Source organism: Amblyomma mixtum, chromosome 6, assembly GCF_055824585.1.
Source record: "Amblyomma mixtum isolate Tamu chromosome 6, ASM5582458v1, whole genome shotgun sequence".
Lineage (NCBI taxonomy): Eukaryota > Metazoa > Arthropoda > Arachnida > Ixodida > Ixodidae > Amblyomma > Amblyomma mixtum.
In genome coordinates, this window is record NC_143017.1 from 20697308 (window position 1) to 20723228 (window position 25921).

General features: G+C 45.5%; 1 protein-coding gene across 2 annotated transcripts in view; it reads right to left on the reverse strand.

The window, feature by feature from the left end:
• park (E3 ubiquitin-protein ligase parkin) overlaps positions 1-25921 on the reverse strand; it is a 46593-nt gene that overhangs the window by 1006 nt on the left and 19666 nt on the right. Inside the window, exons 5-9 of one of the 2 annotated variants that reach the window (XM_089547630.1) lie at positions 24152-24282; positions 20569-20630; positions 15578-15715; positions 10915-10995; positions 9603-9732 (exon numbers count right to left, since the gene is read on the reverse strand). In XM_089547630.1, coding sequence (XP_089403756.1) covers positions 9603-9732; positions 10915-10995; positions 15578-15715; positions 20569-20630; positions 24152-24282 — 542 coding nt within the window. Of the gene's footprint in view, positions 1-9602; positions 9733-10914; positions 10996-13164; positions 13425-15577; positions 15716-20568; positions 20631-24151; positions 24283-25921 lie in introns of those variants that run through there. The other variant, XR_016283439.1, reaches the window with a different exon arrangement.

Below are 25921 nucleotides of genomic sequence, written 5' to 3' on the forward strand. Positions count from 1 at the left end.
ACACTCAAGTATTACCTCCTTGTGCATCAAGGCAATTACAACTTTTTATGGAAAACTGAGTGAGAGTCAAAATTGTGTTAGACAAGCACAATGATGACTTTGTTACAGGTATTCCATTTTAATGATGGTTCACTCCACGCAAGAGTGCTTTCTGCCATGTATTCAACCGCAATGTCCTCATATGATTGCAGTAAAAATATAAAAGACCAAGCATTTGAGAGCCAATACAGAGTTTCAGCAGAGCTGGACAAGCATTCGGCTAATACGATAATGCATAGCTGTCGCTACCATTGCCACGCTTCAACTACCAGGCCACGTTTTGCTGTACAGTCGTAGCTGCTGTATTTCGCGTATTTACAGTCTGCCAGTGATAATTCTCTGTTACAAGCATCTTGTTCCCTTTTTTTTTTTCGGAATGATTTTTGTTCAAAGTCAGAAAAAAAAAAACAAGTTTAGATCCGCATCGATGTACTTCCTCTCTGCTGAATGACACACGCTCGCCTGTTCCTAAGATGCACATGCCGCCAGCTCCCAATGAACTTCATGAACCTCCACCAGAAGCACACCTTTGTCTGCCCTTCACCCAACAGTGCCGCTCCACATGGGAGTGCTCAAATTTCTCCCCTTGCCCCGGCAACCACTTCTACTTTCTCAAGGGAAAGTAGGCTGGCTCTCTTCAGCTCCAACCTGAGTGGTCAGCAACGGCTGACCAAGCGGGCCCGCAGGATAGCAGAAGCCATACGAGGCCCGGACTGAGAACCCTACCCATGAGGACAGCTCAATCGCAAATCCCATGCAGGAGTCCAGTGCTGCGAACAAGCGGGAGGTCAGTCTGACCGCACTGGCCATCCTCTCGATGCGCACAATAGCGTGCAGTGCAGCGTGCTGTGCAAGGAGTGAAATGGACGTCACGGCCTCTGCGCATGTGGCGGCGACATGGGAGGAGTGGGGGAGCCTCGGGAAGCGTCGGACGGCGTTCCACTGGTCAGTGTCGATGCTGCACCAGAGGTGCGGACGTATGTGAAGGTAGAGAGTGTGCACAGGAGCTCTGCCACAGCAGTGCCATTGCAGAAATGCACAGCAAAGAGAGGTGAACAGCTGTCACCTTTTGCAAGTAGCTGACAGGATACAGGAGCCACGCGCTTGCCCTCCGCTCTCAGATGGTCAACGGCAGGGCACCGGGTGAGCCTGTAGTCTATTGTGAGGCCCACGTACCCAGCCGGTCAAATCTTTAACTGGCTCTGGTGTTGCATCGCTAAATGCACCTTGTAATTGTGAAAGGTTCTTTTCGGCTACACCGCTGACATTTTGTGGTTCCTTTTTGTTGATATAATATTTGAGGGGAGTACTTGCGCATTCAGATCAAAGTTATCACAAATATTCATCATCTGCCACTACGAAGAGCCGAAACAAGCGGAATACGCAGCAGTGGCTCTGGTGGCGCATTTGCCCTTACTCTGGGTAAACGACTTGTCCGCCATGAAAGGAGTGGTAGTTTACCCAGAGGAGGGAGGCCATATGGGCCAGGACCACTGCTGCGTATGCCGCTTGTTTCGGCTCTTGGTAGTGGCAGACGATAAATATTTCTAATAACTTTTATTTAAACATGGAAGCACTCCACTCAAACATTATATGAACAAAAAGGAATCACGAAATGCCATCTCACGTGTCAAATCACAGCATGAATATGCCAGCGGTGTAGCCGAAAAGAACCTTTTACAAGGAGCATTTAGCGATGCAACACCCAAGCCAGTTAAAGATTTGGCCGGGCGTACCTAGCCGATCGTTTCCAAGGGAATGGAACACCGTCGAGCTGTAGGCGAGGAATAAGGCTTCTCGTAGCATGTCGTGGATGAAAGACGGGCGCCCCATTTTTAGTTAGGGAGAGAGAGAGAGGCCAACAGAGTCCAGGAACTGATTGAGGATCGTTCGTCCCAGCCAGGTGGGACTGCAGCAGAGGAGCCCAGTGCTGTCCGCGTAGATGCAGACATGTACGGGGAGGGAGGGGGATGTACGAATGACACCAGAGAGTTTGCCCATAACCAAGTCGAAGAGGAAAGGGCTTAAAACGCTGCCCTGCGGGACGCCAGTCGTGAGAGTGCGCGGAGAGCTAAGACAGAGCCACCTGTGCTGGCTGCCTTCATTTGAAAGGATCGACCTGATCAATTCACTCTCGCCCCAACCATAAGCTTGCTGTCCCGATTAGCTCAGTTGGTAGAGCAACTGCTCCAGTGAAGCAGTGGTCCCGGGTTCGAACCCCTGACCAGGACAAATTTTTTTTTAACTGCAAAGTTTCTGAGAAAGCTGCATAGCTTTCCTTTGTGGCCGTTTGGCTGTGCCTGGGTGGATGCCAATGAGTAATTACTCCTTCATTACAAATCTACTCCACAGGGGGGTGAATTCCCCTAAACATTTTACCAACACTGCACCTACAGCGGAAAACACGAGGAGCGGGGTGGGCCTGTTTTCACTTCGTTGGCTAAGCAGTGAGGGGTTACCTGTTGTTGCTGTGACAGACGTCTGTTCTTCCAATCTTTCCTCTCACGTCTTTCAACTGCCCTCTGTCTCCACGTGGTAGCGATTGTGGCTCAGCTCGAGCCAGTGGGCAGGCACTTTCCTTCTCATCCTTCCTTCAGTCGCAACAACAACACATGCCGTTGTGCCATACATGAGAGTACGGCTGACAGTGTGCCGAAACGCCTGCGAGGTCTAACCAAGCATAGTCAAGTGTAACGGAGCTTTTCCTCTAACTATGTTTAGAAGAGTTAAACTGCTGCCAATTTTTGAAGAAAGGAAATGGCCACAGGCCTAACGAGCCAATCACCTGATCTGAAAAGCATGCAGGAAGGAGGCACCAAGAGACGCTGCATGCGCAGCACCAGCGATGGTGAGTGCGCAGCCACATCCTCGAATCTAAGCCAACACCCTGGTTTCGTAATTGGAATTTCAATAAAACAAAAATTCAGGGGGGCGCTTTGTTGACCTAAAGCGGGGAGAGGCGAAAGCCTTAAGCACGGTGTTGCTGCTAGTGTCACTGATGTGTGGTTAAGATGTTAAGCTTCGCCTGTATGAGTGAAACGCGACAGCGTCTTGCAACACTGCCAGGCAGTCCACAGAACGCCATCGCCCGTTCGGCTGTACGACTTGCTCGTCGGTAAATTTGTTTTTGAGGAAAGGAAATGTATCTGTCTTGCATATCTCGGTGGACACCTGAAACTCATCGTAAAGGAAGGGAGGAAGATGGAAGACACTGCATTCACTACACGTGCCTTTGCTCATTCCAAACCATCGCGCTGGCATGGCGGAGTGGTTAGCGTACTCGTCTCGCACTCCGGAGACCGGTGTTCGATTCCCCCAGCTCGACCAATTCCTACTCGGTTTCTTTATTTGTCTGGTCGGACTAGAAAGGTTGATTAGGGTATTTGGTTAATTAACTAATTAACTAAAGTCATTCCCACGTACTTGGAGCATCACTATGCTATCCTTTGAATTGGCTGCATGGATACTAGGCAAAGTACAATTGGCTCAGTTTGAAATTCGCGCACTGTGACGTCACGACCATTTCGACCAACTGAAAAGCGTGACATTTCTGTCGACAACTCCTGCTTACAACGATGAGGCATTAAAGGCTTCCGCCTTAATAAAAACCATCAGCTTAGATTTGAATCAATATGGTATGTTTCTTGATTCAGTTACCACATGCCGTTACTCGCTGTCCTGCACGACAGCAACAGAGGACACGCGTGGTTAACCCTTTCAGGCACTTTGAAAGTGGCAAACTTGCAGCTTTTTCTGAGACAATGGAGCACCTAGCAGTGATTTCGTTATTTCAGTCAAATTGAGCACCCTTCTCGTAGCAAATAAGTTGCTTTTTTGTACCATGTAGCGAATGCAGTAAATAATATTTCACATAAGAGTGAGCTAGGTAGCACTTTGTTCGCCGTTTTTGTCCAGACAGATTTTGCTGAGAGTGAAAACATCGATTGTTTTTGCTCAGTTTCGAGCACAATGTGAATCTTCAAAACATAAAGCGATTCCACAATCCCTAGGGTGTTTACTTGACATACGAGAACATTTCGATGCTATTATCTCTAACAAATCTGACACTCTGTACGGAATTCTCCACACTGTTGTGAATAAAAACTTACCTGCTGGTCTTTCATGCTCTAAAACTAACAAATTCCCTTTCTTGAGGCCTGAATATACTACTTAGGAGAAAAAATAATTGATTTCAGTCAAAACAAAAAATGGTGCCTAAAAGGGTTAAAGTAAGTTTCCTCAAAAATTGTATTTTGTTTATGGCAACAGAACATAGTTGAGCATGCATGCATTCCTGCAGTGTATTAATCCAGGTGCAGCGCGGATTCGACCTCTTAATTTTTGCGTTCGGATAGAAGTTGATGAAAACAACGACGTGCAATGCACAGCGTGAGTGTGGCAGTTTAATTAACACGAAGAGTGATCGATCGTGGGAATAGCATAGTGCTCACTTGCAGCGGCCATCGAAGCTGATCTGTTTGCATCAGCTTCAGAACCCAGACATGGCAATATTTATTTTATTTCAGCAGATACCTGAGAAGTACCGACGGCAAAGGGTCAAGGCTTCAGACACCCATCGGCTCTTTCAGGATTGCTAGTGAAGCAACACTTTTGCACTGAAAAGATGATCAGCAACAAGGCAATCATGGTACCAAATGATGTGCGGCTTGGCTGCCTCGCTGATATGCCTGCTACCGCTGTGGGCGAGTGGCAAAGTTCCAAAAAAAGGAACTATGCAGCAGGACTTGGCTATTGAGAGGAACCAGCCGATCATCAACACAACAACCTCTGCACGCATGCCACAGGGGCCCAGGAGACAGTACGAATACCTAGACGATCGCCTGTCGAACACGTAATATGTGCCCCTTTGGGTGCCCGTCCGAATTAATCGATTTGAGCCCTGTGGCATCCGAATAAACGAGCTTCCGACGCCATAGACTAGCATGGCTGTTTGGTGGGACTCCACGGGCAGTCCCAATAAACAAAGTTTTACTGCAGGTTGCAGATGCCCCTGCGGAGGGAGACAAGGGCTACACACAAATAGAGTAAATGACAAGCTATGCATTGTACAGTAAGCCACACAATATGTGCAAAAAAAAAAAAAGAAATAAGCGCGGGAGCTGGCCAACATCATCATCAATATGCGACGCAGTTACAGTGACCTAGATAGACAGTGCAGTGGCCGGGGGTCTCCGCAAGACCTCAGCAACAGTCTAGCTGCCCATGCCTGGCAACAAGGTCAAGACTGGTGTCCGCGGCGGAAAATGAAATCACGAGACGGTTATTTTCGACCAATCATGTACCAGAACGCAGTCATGATCAAGGTGGTTGCATTGTGTGCAAAGAAGTGGTGGGATGCAGCTCCAAGCACGCCGCCTACTATCTCTTGCATCAAAGCAGTGCTCACTAAAGCCATTGTTAGCAGTGCGGAAGGAATAAGAAGCTGACATCATTTCCCTCTCCAGCAGCTGAGGGACGAAATGCATTCAGTAGTCTGGCGTACTCAATCTCCAATGTATGCTGCTGTCATGCAGTTACAGCCAGTGTGCTCATGTGTCACGTGGGGAAGCAAACTGAAACTCATGATGGAATCTTTCCCTGCTGCTCGTGTCGGCTTCCACACCGAGAAAAGGGAGCTAAATAATACTCAGCATTGATCTCACCCTGCCCTCCACGACATCTACCTGCAAGACCTGTTTAATAGGCATCACGGAAAAAGGCGAAGCTGACGTGTTTGGTTGGCGCACCTATAAGCAGCCGTGCCCGGGACACTCTTTAATCCTTGACCTGCATGTCGATAAGATGACTGCTAGCATGCAAGCAGGTTCTGACTTTGTAGGTTTGAAGGCACATTTCTCAGTAAAGCAGACCTCTTTGGTGGGCTGACTGGCAGGTCATAGCAGTTGTAATTAGTTGCGCTCGAAGTAAAAAAAAACTCTGAAGACAAAACAACAGATCAGCAGGGCTAAGACGTAACTCGCCACGGGGCCTCATGTGTTACGCGTCGTCCCTGTTGAAGCCTTGCTTTGTCCCCTGAGTTGTTAGACATTTAATGCATGAGGAAGATGGGCCAATGCAGACTGCCGCAGCTTGCATTTAGTAAAATTTTTTGAGAATATTTGAAATTACCTGATTGCCATTCTCACAAAACGTCACAGTGAAATCTCCAGAAAATTGTTTTCTAATACATGTATTTTTTTCTCTTAAGGGAGAAGCTGGTCATAAAAAAAAATTTGTTGATGAAGTCACAATGATGGAATCATCAAGAAACATGTATTTTTGCATGCTGATTCCAAACATGTAATTTAATTTTGTGTGAAACAAGTCCTTGTGCACTTATATAATATGTTATGTAACTTTCTGCCGAGAGCTTTCAATAGATTTTGGTGCGAGAAAATTGCTAGGATGCATGCCATTGGCCTGTCTTGACATCAGACTATGCAATAAGGGCAAAATTATTATCCTGCCTATCATAGAAGTTGAGTTACAGGGTTTTGAATTAGCCACTTCACAAACGGGAAGAAACTGGTGATTTCAAAATCCTGTAACTCACCTTCTATAACAGGCAGGACAATAATTTTAGCCTTATTGCATAGCTTGATGTCAAGAGAAACCAATGGCATGCAATATAACATGTTCCCTGGAGTAGAATTTCTTTCAAAAGTCTCGGCAGAAGTTACCTAACTTATTGCATAAGTGCACAAGGACTTATACATAAAATTAAATTACATACTTGGAATCAGCACACAAAAATGCATGTTCCGTGGAGATTTCGTAGTTGTGACTTCATTAATAAAAATTTATTTCTAAGACCCTCTTCCCCCCTTAAATTTGTGAAAAGGCTACACAGTCAAGAAAAATGTTGTAGGACTCCTACAATGCGCTTATGAGTTGACGCAATAGCGTGTGCTGTTGGTTGTGCCATCTGATGCTGATGCAACTCTTTAGGCTTTGAGAGGCCTCCTAGAGACTCCGTGATTTGTCCGATGGGCAAAGCGTCGTGCCGAATGGCCTATGGCGTTCGTGGACTCCCTGGCAGCGCTGCGACATGCTGTCATGTTTCGCTCTTAACCCTTTCAGGCGCTTTGTACACAATTGCGTAAGCGGCAAACTTGCAGCTTTTTCTGAGACACTAGTGCACCTAGCAGTGATTTCATTATCTCAGTCAAATTGAGCACCCTTCTTGTTGCAAATAAGTTGCTTTTTGGTACCATGTAGCGAACGCAGTAAGTAATATTTCACATAAGAGTGAGCTGGGTAGCACTTTGTCCACCGTTTTTGTGCAGGCAGATTTTGCCGCGAGTGAAAACATCTATGATTTTTGCTCAATTTCGAGCGTAATGTGCATCTTCAAAACACAAAGTGATTCCACGACCCCTAGGGTGTTTACCTGACACACGAGAACATTTCGATGGTACTATTTCTAACAAATCTGAAACTTTGTACGGAATTTTCCACATCACTGTAAGAACTGACCTGCTGGTCTTCCACGCTCGAAAACTAACAAATTCCGTTTCTTGAGGCCTGAATATACTACTTAGGTGAAAAAATAATTGATCTCAGTGAAAACAAAAAATGGCGCCTGAAAGGGTTAAAGGTGAAGCGTATGTGTCCTCCAATTTTTCCAACTGTTTCAATGAATTATGAATTTTCTTAATTATCATCATCAAACATTGGCTTTTCATTCTGAGCATTTTGACACCTTTGAAACCCCCTTTTTCCAATTTTTTAATTTCTTTATTTAATCAATTAATCAAATAATTGCAATGATTTTACTAACTCGTCATCGGCTATCACACACCAATCAATAATCAATCACTAGACACACAAATTACCGTGATACGATTTTTTTTACGCAGCCCCGATTATTTCCTCGACTACTACTAAGCCGACGGCTTTTTGACCGAACGAGCTGTATGTGCCATTGCGTAAAATGTGGCAGAAGCCTGGTTCACCATTCAAGGCATTCCTACAGGCGTGCTGAACTCAAGACACTCTTGGGAATCTTTTTTTCGCAAAGCACAAATTTTGGTTTTGAATTTATATGATGCACGGTTCATTGGCATACCAAGAGTGAAAAGAAAATTGCAACAAAGCAATTTAAAATTTACAAACCTGAAAAACAAAGAATGCCTGCACTATGGTGCTAGGAGTGCGACAGAACAAACGAAGTGAAAATAGAAAAAGCAGTCAAGATGAAATCTGCCCTGTTGAGGTGCATATTTAGGTGGAAAACCGCAATTGAGAAAAACGCCAATCGTCTGAGAGCTTCCCCGCAACGCACATCCACCGTGGTTCATGAAAAAACCTTTTCCGAGTACTTCCCGGTTGATTTCAGAAATGAAATGGGACAGCATAAAAAACGAGGCATAAAAAGAGATACAAATATTTTCTAAACATCAATTTTTTTGGCCATTTTAGGAGACTTGAAAGCCGCTGCAACACTTTTTTGACAATTTTGCGACATTCAAGGATTCAAATCTATATAGGTTGTAGGTAAAGCATGCCAAGTATTTTTGTACTAGCATTTAAAATAGTGGCGTAATCGATGATTGAATATTGCGCTTCTCCTCAATGCAGCGGAGGAGTGCAGAGAAATTCAGCGTGACGTCACGGAAGGTATGATTTCAAATTACCGCTGTTGTCTGCCACATCCTGACCTGACTCATTAGACGCTGCCAAACAACTCTTGGCAGGCTTTGCCTTTGGTGAAGTTGATTGTTTTCCTTCAAAGCAGGTGTTTGTGGGTTGGAAATGTATCTATATCTTTGATGACGTCATCATGCACCCGCCACTTGGCATTGTGTGGTGCGGAGAAGCTTGAAGGGCGTCCGAATTTTAATCGGCGATTACTTCACTATTTCAAGTGCTAGCCCAAAAAGACTTCGCATGCTTTACCTGCAAGTTTCACACATTCGGCCCTCTTAAACTCGTTAATTTCCAAAACCTATGCAGTTTCCCTTTCAAGGGCTTGCCGGGATTGTCGCATGCTAGCGACTTCACTGAAAAATCCACACTGCTATCGAAGAACCTCGTAAAAAGGGGCAACAATAAAAGCGAAGTTGCGAGTGGAACATTGAAAACAAAGTTACAGCAGTCTGGTTTTACATAATCTTGAGAAGTGGCCATTCAGTGAATAGCGTAAGAGTGCGGAGCAAGTTGTGCTCTGTTGTTTCTTCTCTCTGTACAGGACAGCTCTGAGGAAACGAGCAGAGGCAACAGAATGAATTGAAAGCACGAACTGATGGGCGAGTTGGTTATGCATGGCAAGACTGAAACAGCGCAAGGCCCATGGGCAAAGAAGAGAGCAGAGGAAAGGAGGGAACGGACAACATAGCGCTGAACTAACCACTGCCCCTTATTTGGCACGCTATGCGTATAAATACATTTAGGTATTTAGGCGGTGTTTTTCTATTTTGGTGCCTAAATGTATTAATGCGCACAGCGTGCCAAATAAGTGGCAGTGGTTAGTTCAGCGCTGTGTTGTCCGTTCCCTCCTTTCCTCTGCTCTCTTCTGTGGCCTTGTGCTGTTTCAATTATACCAGAATGCATTGTTTCCTCACCACTGCGCTCGGTGGGCGTCCGACACTTGGGGCACGGCTTGGTGGTGGCCCGGACGGTGAGCCGGCTGGCCTCGTCCCATGTGCTGCTCCCCTGGGCTGCCTTGCCAAACGATGGCCGCCAGGGTGAGGCCTACACCCAAAGCATTTCTTGTACCTCTGGGAAGAGTGCACCCTTGGCACATGCAACTATTAATCACCTCTCTAAATAAATCAGGGGGGCGCTTGTTGACCTAAAGTTCGGTGAGGCGGAAGCCTTAGGCGAGGTGTTGCTGCTTGTTTATTAGGTTTATTATTAAAACGAAATACAAATGTGTTGTAAGTTTCATAAAAAGTTAGTAAACTAGGAGGTCCTAAAGTGAAAACTGTCTGGGGGACCTCCCATCAGGAATACATAAGAAAAGTGCACAAGTTTGGCAGAGGAGCTGGAACAAAAGTATACAATCAAGTTAAGACCTATTATCAATCACTGATGTGTGGTTAAGATGTTAAGCTTCGCCTCTAAGAGTGGAATGCAACAGCGTCTTCCAACGCTGCCAGGGAGTTCACAGAACGCCATCGCCCATTCGTCTGTAGGCCTAGCTCGACGGTAAATTGGTCTTTGAGGAAAGGAAATGTATCTCTCTTGCATATCTTGGTGGACACTTGAACCTCTTATCTCGGTGGTCACCTGAACCTCTTGACACCTGAACCTCACTGGAAGATGGGAGTGAATGAAGATGCCGTATTCAGTAGATGTGCCTTTGTTCACTCCAAACCAACGAGCTGGCATGGCGGAGTGGTTAGCATGCTCGTCTCACACTCCGGAGACCCTGGTTCGATTCCCCAACTCGACCAATTTCCTACTCGGTTTTATTTATTTATTTTACTTGGAGCATCACTATACCATCCCTCTAATTGGTTGCATGGTTACTATCCAAAGCACAATTGGCCCCGTTTGAAATTCTTGCACTGTGACGTCACGACCGTTTCGACCGAATGAAAAGCGTGACATTTCTGTCGACAGCTCCTGCTTACAACGAAGAGGCATTAAAGGCTTCCGCCTTAATAAATCAGTTGTCGCAGTTGCACTCTGACTGCGCACTCTCCTTTAGTGCAATGGCTGAACAAAATAGCAACCAACTTATACTGACGGCATCCTTTTGCTACTTATTAACGCGGAAACTTGGGCTAGTTGGAAAACATTTGGAGTCATATTTGCTAGCGCTTAGTGCACACACGAGACAAGAACACAAATACACAGGAGGACGGAAGCTAAACTGCGTCCCAATCCTGCCCCCAATCTCCTCCAGAACCCAGAGAAGGCAGCACTCACGGCTTGCTCCTCCCCCTCCCCCTCCACGCTCTCACAGGGTCCCAGGTGGTGTCCCTGCAGGCACTGCCGGCAGAAGACAAACTGCACAGAACGCACAGAGAACACACTCACCAACCATGGGCACACCACCTGGAAGGGTGCAGCACACAGGCCGGCCACAACGCGCACTTCTTCGACAGCATGGCGCACAATGCGTTGCTCTCAAAGACCGAGTGCCTGCTTGGCCGAATGTTGGGAGCCACCACAGTGCAGACAAAATGAGACCAGCTGCTTTCCCACTCAACCTGCTTCATTGCACTGCTCCAGCCATGGCACAATGATGGCAGCCTGACCAGTTGCAGTTAAGCCTGGGTGGAATGTAGCTTTTCGTTGCGTCCAGTTTTAGCATAAACGCTTAAAATCACTGAGCCGAATGGAAGCAAAATGAAAAATAGAGCAAAACCTCACCAACCCGTTATAAAGAACAAAAATAGCAAAAAAAGAGGTCCGGACAGAGGCAGGTGACAACACCAGCCTGTGCTGTCTGCCTCTGTCCCGTCTTTTCTTTGCCCTTTTTGTTCTTTGTAATACCTCAGTAATTCAAAGTCGGTTAATTCGAAATCCCAGATAATTTGAAGAATTGCTGTCCCATAATTTCTCAAGGGAATTTACCCGGACGATAGGAAGCGGCGGCCTGTACCAGCCCGGTCAATTCGAAGGTCTGGGGGTGTTATGAGGCATGCCCAATCAGGGTTTTGCCACAACCACAATAAAAATTACATAACTGCTCAAGGAATTGTGCATGCATGCATTTTGTGAAGAGCTTTGGAAAAAATTTATTGTGGGAAACTTGCTGAAATGCATGCCGTTGGGTTTTCTTGACACCAAGGAGTGCAATAAGGGCAAAATTGTCTTCCTGCCTATCATAGAAGTTAAGTTGAAGGGTTTTGAAGTTCTCGCTTCAGAAATGAGAAGAAAAGTGTGTATTCCTGTTTCTGAAGTGGCAGCCTCAGTACCCTACAATTCAAGTTCTGTGACAGCCAGGACGATAATTTTACCCTTGCTGCATCCCTTGGTATCAAGAGAACCAAATGGCATACATTTCAGCGAGTTTCCCGGAGCAAATCTTCTTCAAACCTCATCACAAGATACTTGCATGAAAACTGCATAAGTGCTCAAGGAATTGTTTTACATGAAATTAAATGACATATTTAGAATCAGCACACAAAAATACATATTCCCTCAAGATTCCTTAACTGCGACTTCATTAATAAATTTTTCTTTTCTCAAGACCAGGCTCCGCCCTTAAGCGCTTGTTGCTTTGATATTGCTAAACAAAGGCAGGCAGCAAAGGGGGGTATGCGTAGACTTATATTTGCAGTCAACTCTTTTCTAGCCAGTGAGAGCTACATGTTGGGGGGGCTAGACTTTCACGCGGCAGTGCGTTTGTGCAAAGAAATATTTTGCCTGATCCCGCAAATGGCCTACCAAACATTCACAGCAAACCCCCTTACTCAAAGTCATAAACATGGAAAGTCATTTCATGATCACGTTGATAACGTGAGTACGGCAGCAGCCGCCACCATTTCCGCCGTGGATAGCATGATGAAAGCACAATGACACTAAGCGTGGGGTGGGGAGAGTGGGGGAGGCGCACTAGTCAGAAGCCCACGCCTCTTTCCACTTGCTCATCTAAAAAAAAAGCCACATGGTCTGCCTGTCCGCTGTGGCCCTCAGAAACTGACTCTTCGCCTTGTATTGCTGGCACTCGCCACCGTCCCCGCTACTGCCGCTTGTCTGCCGTCGGCATCTGTATCATGCGAGCAACTGAGTAGAGGTGATGGGCGCTGCTCAGCGCTCCTCTGTGCCTTCTTTGTTACGTCCTGTTGTTTTATACTGCGAGCACGGTGTAAGAATATTTTAGGTGTCGACACTGACTGTCAACACTTAACACTTAGCCGGGTACTTAACATTCTAGGTGCTATATGTTCCCTATATATGCCATGGCAGCAGAGCAATTAATTTCGGTTGGCGATCTTGTGGCCAGTTTCCATCTGCTGTACATTTTGGTGCCACAAAACATGGTAAGACATGCCAGTAACATTTATAACAAATATGCAGCTGCATAATTTGCGGGACCCTAAAACCCTCGATGGAGAATTTCGTGGCCCAACGTTACTGAGGTCAACAAGTCGCTTTACCATGGCAGCTGCAATTATTCTGAACTGACATCCGCCAATCCCCCAGTTTAGAGTCGCCTAAGTATTTTACCTTTGTGCGTGCATGTCAGCCTTTCCTTGAGGGAGACAACAGCTCAGCATCGTTGGTGTCGGCGTAAAAGATGAGCTTGGCAGGAGGAATGCCAGAGCAATTTCCACTAATCATTTTCACGTCGTGTAGCTAAAAATGGACTGCATTAGCCATAAAAACATTGCTAATGTGAACTTGGCTTCCTTTTGGTACCTATGCTCGTTGATATAGCGGTGCAGGCATTCCTCAATGCAGCACAAGGGCGTGGGTTCTCTTCCTGGCTGCGGAGGAAATGTTTCTGATGCAGGCAAAATGCAGACACGCCCTTGAGGTTTCTCTGCACCTCAAAAAAACCCCAGTTGGCTAAGTTAATCATGCTCTCTACACGGCAGGCATCATGTCACAGCGTTGGCACATCACACTGCTCAATCAATCTCTTAATGTATCTGTAGACTCTTTGGACCAAATATGGGAGAATGCGCACTGCGGCAGACCTTTTATATTTAAGAGTTCGCACAGTTACCTATGCTTTCAGCATTTGTGCCGATGAAAGAAAAAACACTTTGCAGTGAACGCATTTTGATAACAAGTTTGGAAGGATCGCACGGCCACGTCCTCGCTGTTGTTCCACCCATTCATGCAGTCGCAGCAAGTAAAATACGAAGGCACCACGAAATTATTTGGTGTCGACAGCAGTTTCAATCCTTCTATGCCTTGCCACACGTAACAAAGCGCATGTACACGCCGCTGTGCCGAACGATCGCACAGCACCTGCATTAAAGCCCCCACAGCTCGGCGACCAGACAAGCCCCCACTGTAAGGCGCCATCTGTACGCGTTCGAGAGAAGCACAAGAAGCAGCAAACAAAATCTGGTTGGGCCGCTGGACGCAGTGTCAGCACCTAATTATGTTCTTACAACGTGGCTGCGACAAAAGCGAAAGCTACAGGGACTGCGGCGTTCGCCACAGTGACGCACCAGTGAGACCACAGCCCATCGTGTCACTTATGTGCACTCGTTGCGATCATAGATGTTGTTCTCATGGCAGTTCCTGTTTTATCGTCAAAAAACATTTAACATGATTTGGCCCAATAACAAGCAACGCAACAGTAGTTAATGGTCGGAATGGTAAGTTTGTTATACTGTTACGTGATGGCATGCTGAAGAATGAGACGTGCTGACAGATGGTGATGAGGTGATTTTAATGGCCTGGTGCGAGCTCTTGGTGCTGCACCACTGCCCACTTTGTCTTCTAGTCCGTGACAATACCAATGTCGACCACCACAACACCTACGCTACATGGAGTTCGCAAAATCACAAGCTTTGAAGAATTGAAAAACTTCTTAACTGTAGAGGAATTCACTACACAGATGTTCGTTACATCCATGACTAACAGTGCTTCTCCATTACTGATGCAAAGATAGAAGGGTAGGATGACCAGCAGTAACTCTGAGGCAATGAAGCAGATCCCAAGAAAAGGCACACATAGCAGCAGGGAGCAGCTGAGAGTCATCTGAGCACATATAACATGACTGCAGTTCAAGTTTATTTATTTATTCAAGTTACCCCTAAAGGCCCTCCAGAAGAGGATATTAGTACATAGGGGGGGAGGTACAATCATATTAGTAATTTTAACACATACATTTTAACATTTTAACAAATATATTTTAATATATAAGTGTCGCAAAAAACATTAATTGAAACATAAGGCATAACACAAAGGAAAAATGAAGACTAACAAAAACAGCAAACTTTTACACATTTCCATGACAGCGAAGAAGCTCTTGGAATTTTGTATTGTCAGTTCCTGTGGCGATGAGTGATGGCAAACTATTCCATTCAGTGATAGTACGGGGAATGAATGAATTGCCTTGAGACGATGAATGACAGTTTACGCATTTAACTTTGAAAGAATGATCACAGCGCGGAAAGATAGCATCAGGTGACTGAAACAAATCACTGCAAAGGGATGGGTGGTGATAAAGCTTATGGAAAAGAGTTAAGCGAGCAAGTTAACAGCGATATGACAAATCTTCCAGTTCGGCACGTTTTTTTAATGCTGAAACGCTTGTGAAGGGTCAGTAGTCTGAAAATATGAAGCGAAAAGCATGGTTCTGCAAGGATTCAATGTTAGTGATAACGTAGGCTTGAACAGGGTCCCCAAATGGCCGCAGCGTATTCAATTTTAGGGCGTATTAGAGTTATATAAGCAGGTTTTTTAACGTGTATAGGGGCATATCTGAGGTTACGTTTAAGAAAACCAAGTGAGCAGATGCTCGGGTGAGGTTGATATGGTGATGCCATGTTAGGTCAAACTGAAGGTGCACCCCAAGGTACTTGTATGGTGGTGTTAGTTCCACAGTGTTGTCATTTAGAATGCAGTTGGAACGTGGTTGACGATGATGATGCCGAAGGGGATGGGAACTGCTGCTCACCCCACACTGGCACGTCACTCGGCGGCAACTCTGGTCGGATGACAGCAGCAGACCCTGGCCACAGCCGGGTCGTGGGCACAGCACCCCGCCCGCCTGCAGGACCCACTCCTCAGCCGCAAAGCGCTGGTACCGCTGGTACTGCAATGGTACCAGGTACCACCTCAGGGCTCGACCGTTCCACAGTCAGACAACTCAGGAATCCACAACTTAAGGGGGGCCGAGGGTCTTAAAACTAGCTTTTTTATTTATGCCTAGCATCTCATGAAATTTTGCACACAGGTGTGTTTTTCTCTTCTGATTCCAAATATGTAATCATAACTGAGCTGGTGGTCTTAGATCTCACACAGCTTTAATGAACTTTCTCATTGCATTTTGTTGCTTTTATTTATATGAAATGAGAGCCAGAGAGTTCCCATACCCGGTGACATTCTTCGTTTTTCTCTAAAGGCATGTCATCCTGACATACTATGTCGAGAGTAACAGGTCGCAGTATTTGACACAGCAACTCATTAAGCTAATTGTAAATTGCTATTTATACGTGGCCTAAACAAAAAAGTAAGAATGTAATCGAGTATGAGAATTCTGTGGTAATCAATTCATGTAATTAAAAGCAACAAAATGCAATGAGAAAGTTCACTAAAGCTGAGTTAAGAAATTACCTAATTACGCTCTAGAATTCAAGATAACTTTTGATCTAAGACCACCAGCTCAATTATGATTACATTTTTGAAATCAGAAGAGAAAAGCGCATCTGTGTGCAAAATTTCATGAGATTCTAGCCACAAATAAAAAGGTCAGTTTTAAAACCCTTGTCCCCCCTTAACCCTTCATATAGAGCAGCACCACAGAGATGACTCAAAGGGAACCTTTGTTTCTCAGTTGCACGTGGTGAGGTCTTGAGACATTTAATGAGGTGAAAGCTTATCAATTCCCATCACGTCGTGCGTTCAAATTCTCATGGAATGGCAAGTTTACTTCATCACATTACAATCTCACACGAAGGAAATGGGACACAGGGCAAAAAACTACTAAAGGCAGCTCCACGGAGATCCCACTGCCTCAGGCACACAAACCCCCAGCAACGGGTTCACATTTGTCAGATTCACACCTGACAACATACTACAAGCAACATTCTGCCTGTAGCTCAGTCTTTAGATAACAAAAGAAACTGGAGACAGTGCGGTAGGAAACAAAATGATGAGTACAATAATTCGTTATTACTAACAGTGATTCTCAGTGTCAATGCACATTCAGAAAAATCATAATTTTCACAGAGGATTTGACTGATAACTGACCATTTTAACTAAGCACCAGGGTAAAGCACAATTTTTAAGTATACAGTGTCATCAATGCTAACCCAAAAGCAAGCAAATGTTCATATACTGTTCACCCCCTTTATGAGACACCAGTTCACTTAATTCTAAATCTACAAAATCACCGACTGTTTCTGTGTGTTAAGACAATTTTTCTTGCAATAAGTTCAGCGTTCCCCACGACCCGTCTTCTTGTTTCTAGACCAATCGATAGGAAATAGAATTGAATGTTAGAAGGAAGAGTGTGAAATAATAGGCCTCGGAAATGAGGCACGGAAGCAACAATGATAGGAATTAACAACTGAAGTTTCATTTGTGTAGACTAAAGACTGTGGCCAGCCATTTTTTGCAGTTGCCAGCCTGAGAAAATGAAAGACATCACTCGCATGATAAGATATAGATGGTATGCTATAACTAGGCATTGGACTTTTCACTTACTATCTATCAAAGATTCAGTAGACTGTGGCTTTTATTATAGAATATACAGCTTTTTTTCGGCAAATACTGTTTCCTATGCAATGTAGTGTGCCAACTGTGACGGGTTCCGCTACCGCCATGCGCCAACACCACGCTGCGCCTGACGATGAAGAAGTTGCCCCGCTCTCTTGGTGCTGGCTACGCCTATCTACGCTGCCAGATCCTACACAGCGGTTCGGTCTCTTGAGGACGCCCAATAAACGCACCCCTACAGCAATAATGATTATTATGCTCTTATAACATATAGAGTATCCGGGTGTGGTCAAAAATAGCACGTTTGTTCTGGCTTTCTGATTAGCACGAACAGCTGACATCACTGTAAACCTAACTGCGCCCACTGCAGGGCAAAGGCCTCTCCCATGTCTCTCCAACTAACCCTGTCCTTCGCCAGTTGCGGCCACCATATTCCCGCAAAAGTCTTAATCTCATCCGCCCACCTAACTTTCTGCCGTCCCCTGCTACGTTTGCCTTCTCTTGGAATACAGTCCAGCGGTTATCTTGCCTTCGCATTACATGCCCTGCCCAAGCCCACTTCTTCCTCTTGATTGCGACTAGGATGTCATTAACGCGCGTTTGTTCCCTCACCCACTCCGCCCTCATCCGATCTCTTAACGTTACACCTATCATTTTTCTTTCCATAGCTCGCTGTGTTGTCCTTGAATTAAGCTGAACCCTCTTTGTTAGCCTCCACGTTTCTGCTCCGTAGATGAGTACCGGTAAGATACAGCTGTCGTATACTTGAGAGGGCGGGAGGGGGGGGGCAAGACTGAGTTTTTATTTATTATTCCAAGATTTATTTACATATTAAATCTTATATTTTCGTTTATGGCTGTATTATTTTGCACTATTCAAAGGTGTATTTGTTAATATGTATAAACCAAACTGAAATGGGCAGCTTTATAAAAATGCACAAACAAGGAGTGATTGGCTGCATTGAAAAAGCTTGCGAATAGTCTGTTTCAATTCTGCTATAATCATGCTCATGAGCAGGAGTCGGACAATCAACTACTGCTGGAATATGACTGGTGCAGGTTACTGAAACAAAATGCTTTACGCCTGGCTACGAAGTGTATCTGTGGTGCCCCACTGTGCTCTATATCAGTAACGTCCTAGAATTGAGGCATGTGTGAAGCCTACATCATCATCATCATGATCCTGACTACACCCACTGCAGGGCAAAGGCCTCTCCCATGTCTCTCCAATTAACCCTGTCCTTTGCTGCCAGTTGCCGCCACTGTATCCCCGCAAACTTCTTTATCTCATCCGCCCACCTAACTTTCTGCCGCCCCCTGCTACGTTTGCTTTCTCTTGGAGTCTCCTCTGTTACCCTTAAGGACCAGCGGTTATCTTGCCTTCGCATTGCATGCCCTGCCCTGCCCATTTCTTCCTCTTGATTTCGACTAGGACGTCGTTCTGCTAACGAAAATCTTATTCCCTACAATATTTCAGGTTCTCTCCTTGAGCAAGTTACCACATATAAATATTTAGGGGTTCATATAACTTCTAACCTTTCGTGGCAGGCACATGTCGATTATATTGTTAACAATGCTAACCGCATGCTTGGCTACTTGCGTCGTAATTTTTCCATGGCTCCACCTTCTTTAAAGCTACTACTCTATAAAACCTTAGTTAGATCGAAATTAGAATACGCGTGCTCTGTGTGGGACCCGGGACATGAAACTCTTACTAATCAGTTAGAGTCAGTACAGAATCGCAGCGCCCAATTTATTTCGTCTAACTTTTCCCGCACTGCTAGTGTAACTGCCATGAAAAATACTTTGAACCTTCCTAGCCTCTCCCTTTGTAGAAAACGCGCGTGAATGCTAACTTTTCACAAGATTTACTACCACAATCATCAGCTAAAACGGGATCTTCTATCTGAACCATCATTCATATCACCTCGCACGGATCATTTCCACAAGGTACGCATTCCATACTGCCGAAGCAATGCATACTTCAACTCGTTTATACCCAAGACGGCGAGCGATTGGAACCACCTGCCCACCTTGGTTGCCGATATTTCTGACACCTGTTTATTTAAAAATGCCGCGGAAAACTATGTGTTCGACTAGGCTGTTTTGTTACCTAATCTGATATGTATTTTGTTCAAGCTTACGTTTTTTCTTTCTTTGCTGTATTACATTACATTTTGCATTTACTTTTTGTTTTCATTTTGCTGCATTGTCTTTACTTTTTTATCCACTCCCTTCTGTAACGCCCCACTGGGGCCCTGAAGGTATTGTAATAAATAAATAAATAAATTAACCCACTTTTTTTCCCTCACCCACTCAGCCTGCTTCCGGTCTCTTAATATATTACACCTATCATTTTCCTTTCCATAGCTCGCTGCGTTGTTCATAACTTAAGCTGAACCCTCTTTGTTAGCCTCCACGTTTCTGCCCCATAGGTGAGTGCCGGTAAGGTACAGCTGTTGTATACTTTTCTCTTGAGGGATATTGGTAAGCAGCCATTCATGATCTGAGCGACTCATGAAGGCTCCATGCCCACCTGAAAGGTAGGGATGGTGGTGGGTGCCCACCCACCCACTTTTATCCTCCACAAGCCCATACAACAGCGAAATCAAGCAGCGAAGTCAAGTCATTGACACAATGGTCAATGTAAAAGCGAAGTGTACAACCAATACTTCTAATGCAGATTTGTCACATCACATTGTATGATCGCCTGTGCATTTTTCTTTCTGCCTCACTCACAGAAAGAACTGTGAAAGCAGCTAACGCTTTGCACAAACTAACAGGTTCAGGTTTATGTTTATGGGGTTCAAAGTCCAAAAGCAACTCGCACTATCAGGGCTGCTGCAGTGGAGGGCTCCGGATAATTTGGACCACCTGGGGTTCTTTTCAGGTGTGCATACGTTGCCCAGTACACGGGCCTCTATCATTCCATCACCTTCGAAATGTGACCACCGCGGCCAGGTTTGAAGCAGCCTCTTTCGGGTCAGCAGCTGAGTACCACGACCACTGAGCCACCACTGTGACTATAGTTTCTTTGTTATTATAATGTTGTTTGTTTGTTGGATTGCTTGTTATTATATAACAAGCAGCATGAACTGATGGGCGAGTCTGTCTGACATGGTGGTGGAACAGTGCAATCGCACAGGACACAATAGTGGTGTGTCCTCTCTCTCCCAGGTGGCGCTGTGTGCCGTTTCACCCTTTCTCACACCCTCCTCCTCCTCCTCACCTGTTCAGCTCCCAGCAGGCAGAAGTGGTGGCTCTCCTCGATGAGCGAGTCAGCACAGCCCACTGCACAGACGAAGAAACACCTGAAGGAGGCTGATCCACAAACAGCAGCTAGGCTTATGCCACCCCATCACCCGCCTCAATCGGGGACTTTTGAGCAGGGGATAAAAAATAACTTTCTCACTCCTCGCAACGAGGCCTTAATTTAACCCTTTCAGGCGCCATTTTTTGTTTTGACTGAAATCTATTATTTTTTTCACCTGAGTAGTATATTCAGGCCTCAAGAAAGGGAATTTGTTAGTTTTCCAATGTCAAAGACCAGCAGGTAAGTTTTTACAACGTTGTGGAGAATTCCATACAAAGTGTCAGATTTGTTAGAAATACTAGTACCATCAAAATGTTCTCGTGTGTCAGGTAAACACCCTAGGGATCGTGGAATTGCTTTGTGTTTCGAAGATTCACATTACGCTCGAAATTGAGCAAAAACAATCGATGTTTTCACTCGCGGCAAAATCTGCCTGCACAAAATCGGCAGACAAGGTGCTACCTAGCTCACTCTTATGGGAAATATTACTTACTGCGTTCGCTACATGGTACAAAGAAAGCAACTTATTTGCAACAAGAAGGGTGCTCAATGTGACTGAAATAATGAAATCACTGTTAAAAAGTTGTAAGTTTGCCGCTCACACAATTGCGTACAAAGTGCCTGAAAGGGTTAAAACCACTCATCTTCAGCGCATGTCTTCGTACGTATGCGCTATCATTGCTAAATGAAACACGTACAGGGTAAGTGCAGTGTGGAGATGAGACTACAAGAACATTAGCAGCTGGAGAAAAGACCCAGGCAGGACTCATTAACACTTCCGCACAGTGGTCTTTTGCACCATAGAGGTGAATAGTTAGTGTGCTAGTAGTATTCTGTCTCGATCAACTCGAGTCTTCTCATCCTGTGTTTCCATCTCAGTTGTCTTGTTTGGGTTTCATGGCAGTAGTGCATGGCAAGAGATGTCACTGCCCCATTTGAAAGCAAACAGCCCCACGGTAGGGAGCACAGGCAGAAACCGTTAGGATGGGCAACTTGAAGACCTGTTGCCTGTACACAATAGAGGGGGAACCATCTTGCTTTGAAAAAAAAAAAAAGAATGCTTTATTCACAATAACAGCGATAAGAAATAAAGGTTGCTTCTCACAGATTTTTCATGGATTTTTTGCCCATGGACAACAACGCTGGATTTTCTGTGATATGAGCTGGGGTGAGGTGGAAATCGGGTGATTGCAGTTGTCACTATGCTTGGCTTTTTTTTTTTTTTTCATTATATTTCTTTAAGAACTCCATCAAACCTAATGGTATTTATCTACAAATTTGCCATTTTTCTGTGCATCCATTTTAGTGAGTTTTATGTCTGACCCATTTTAAATCCCGAACTTGCATCCCAACATCACCACCCTACTTTTGAGCACCAATCTTCCAATCGCTTTGTGCTAAATTCCACTGCAGACCTATTTACATGACCATTGTTATCTTTAAACCCTAGGGCCTCAGGAAGAGTGACTGTGCCTGCATCGACATCCGGATGGATACCATCACATTTGAGTATGAGGTGTTCAATAGTTTCTACAGATCTACGACACACAGCACATGTGTCATCTCCTCTGTTAAATCTCCTTTACGAGCTTCGTGCTGTAAGATCCCCTGATTTAGTTTCAAAGATTAGGGCACTGCCCCCCGAGTTATCATAGAACACAATTTCTATACAGTTCTAGGGATGTGCAAATATTCTAATTTTTCAAACACCAAATATCATCCTATTCGATTTGTTAAAGAATCGACCGGTTGGGCCACAAGTAACAGGATGCTGATGCCTTGTCCCGCTCCCCACTACTGGCCGAGATTGCCAGCCTCTCCGCCCTCGAATGCACTGCGCCTTCACTCACCAACAGCGACATGCCTTCTGGTCAGCCCACAGATCCATGGATTGCCTCTCTTCTCGACTTAATCTCAAATCCATGTGCAGTTCCAGCATTCCGTGTCCTTCGCTGCCAACTTCCACATTTTGCAATTCACAATAATCTCCCTTGTTGGTGCAACTACCATATTTACTCGCATAATAGGTGCACTTTTTTTTTAGAAAATCCGCCTCAAAGTTTGGGGTGCGCATATTACGCGGAGAAAAATTTCCGAAAATTTTCCGACTTGCAATTGCATGCTTTAAAACTGAACATCCCGTATAAATGCACACGTGTAAGGGCTGCACCCATGTACAGGCCGAACTGTGTTTTCCCGAGGGAAATATTAAAAAAAAAAAGAACCGTGCAAGGGCTGCACCCAAACTTTCCATGACCCACGCGGAAATAGCTTTCGAAATGCATGCACCGTAGCCTCTGCGATCAGCTCCGGCAAGGAGTAACAGTGGGCTTGACCGCAGAGGGTACGCACACACAGAGGAGCTTCCAGGTGCCACCAAAAATAGCACAGATTGATTTTCTGATTTGATTTACTGCTTTACTGGGGTTCAACGTCCCAAAGCAACTCAGGCTATGAGGGACGCTGTAGTGAAGGGCTCCGGAAATTTCGACCTCCTGGGGCTCTTTAAAGGTGCAGTGAAGAGGAATCTGAACTTGTCTTTTTGCCGCAGGAACTCCATCTATGCGTTCCGAGCATTCTTATAAACCTCGACTTATTGCCCTGTGTGGCCGATTTCTCTAATTAAATCGCATTAACGTCCGGCTCACGCCTTTATTTTCTGAATTCTCCCTGCATGGTGGGCGGAGTCGACCAAAGCATGGAGTGCCTTGCAGCCAGCTCCGTGGAGGCTTTGCTTTCGCTTTATTTTGCTTTTTAGGTTTCCGTGAATAAAGTTTCATTCGCAGATAATATAGCCGCAAAATAAGCCCGCAGAAATAAAAATATGCATGGACTATTTGCTACTACGGATTACTACACATTACTACGTATTACTACATATTACTTCGCCGATGGCAGAGCGGCAAGCCGCCACGGGACTGGGTGAAAGGCACTCCACGTGTTGGTCGACTCCGCACACCGTACGGGGAGAATTAAAAAAAATAAAGGTGGGAGCCAGATGTTAATTCGATTTATGTAGGGAAATTGACCACACAGGGCAATAAATCGAAGTTTCTAAGAATGCTCGGAACGTGTAGATCGAGTTCCCGCGGCAAAAAGACGAGTTCAGATTCCTCTTCACTGCACCTTTAACGTGCCCTGGCATCACACAGTACATGGGCCTCTAGAATTTTGCCTCCATCGAAATTCAGTCGCCGCGGCCGGGATGGAACCCGCGTCTTTCGGGACAGCAGCCGAGCGCCGTAACCACTGAGCCACCACGGCGGGGCCGTACTTATTCGCAGACCCCATCTACATTCTTCTTCTTTTCCAGTGAATTATTCCAATTCTTACCTTCTCCCTTTTTACCTGCCATTTAAACTGTGTCCTTGTGTCCTGCATACTCCCTGGTAGTCCCCCTCCGCCACTCTGAGTCAGCGTTCACTCTCTTCAATGTTTAATTAAACCCCTCAGCTTCCCCAGGAGCTCTGCCCGTAATATATTTCAGCCTCCCACTCACCAGGGCAGGGCAATGTGTAGCCCAGGGTCGGATGCTGGACGAAGCCCCGCTCGTCCAGTCGGCTGCGGCAGTAGGCGCAGAAGCACTCCAGGCACACAACGTGCCCACACCGGAACACCAGCACCAGTTGGCTGCACCAGCCGGTACAAGAGAAGACATGCAGGAAAGTGATCAGTATCTGCACTGCGCTGAAATATTAGATTCTCTAGCAAAGGAATTTCTCTATGCATTGAAAGCCCCACCATAAAAAAAGAAAGTGTTCCCTCTCATTAACAAGCGAAGAAGGGAATTCCCTTTCTCCGCATGGTGGTAAAGTGCACACCAAACTACACCGAACATATTTATTTTTATTTTTCCATAGAGCGGCTTCCAATGCGAATGCCTTAAGGGGACTCTGAAAGGGGCTATCAATACAGTTGCGGTATGCCTGGGATGCTAAATGACGCTGCTTTACGAATATCCTCCGGCAAGAATTTTTTAAAGGTGTTTGTTAGAAGCTCAGTTATCTGCAGTCAAAATGTTAACTTTTAGCGTTCGCCCGACTTTCCCTCTCCTCTTGGCACTTTTTGTATGCTCTAAGGTTGCTACTCCTCCGTCAGCCCCAGCTGGAATTCCTCGGGGGAATTTCAGAGCAACGTAGCTGACTGGCTATGGCCATGGTAGCTCCACGACATCTGAAAGGATCTAATAGCCATCTCTTTACCGACATACCGTATAAACGCATGTAAGGGCCACACTTTTTTTTCCACATTCGAGGGCAAATTTTCGGGGTGCAGCCCATACATGCAATGTGCGAAAATCTTTTTAAGAACATACCAATCATGTAATGAGCGGAATTTATTCTCACTCACAGAGTCTTCAGATTCCGAGCTGGTGCTGTGCTCTGGTGCATGCTCATCCCTCAAGAAGTCGCACAGCATGTCCGTTGTCAACGCGTAGCCATTCTTCCGCACTTCCATCACATATCAGAGCAGCTCCTCTTCCACTTTGGGAAACTCGGACGGCTTGCCTCGGAAAGGGCACTTTTTGCATCTTGTGTTCCTCAATGCATCCTTTTGGCTGCACCATCGTCGGACGCACTTCTCGGCCATGTCGAATTTCCTGCCTGCCACAGGCTTGCTGTGTTCGAGAGCAAACTCCCAGCCACGTAGCTATTGTAAGGTGCTTGCCCATCGTGCTAAAATTGCAACACTTGGCGGCAGCACACGAAAGCTGCAACTACGATGAACTAACACGCTACCGCAACTCCTGTGCCTTCGACAGCCACAAAAACGTGCACAAAATGCTGGAGCTGGTGTTACTGATGCCAATATGGATAGCGGGAGCTCACGGCGGAGCAAAAAGCTGATGATGATGAAGAGCCGCAGCCTCGGGCACCATCTGTGGGCGGTACCTGGAAGCTCTTGTGCACGCATGTGGCCTCTGCAATCAAGTGCACCGTTGCTCGCAGCCAGAGCTGATCGCGGAAGCTACGGCATGTGCATTTCAAAGGAGATTCCAGCATGGGTCGAGGAAAGCTTGGGTGCGGCCCTTACACATCTCTTTCTTTTTTTTTAATATTTCCTTCGGGAAAACAGGGTGCGGCCCGTACACAGGTGCAGCCCTTACATGCGTTTATAAAAAACATGGGTAAGGACCAAATGCACAATTTTTTCAAGCGGATTTTTCTCCGAAAAGCGTTTTTTTTTTTTTTCAGTTTTACAAAATTTTCTTCCGGTCTGACTGTTCACACTATTTTCTTTTTGTGTCCTGCTGAGTTTAAGAAATTGG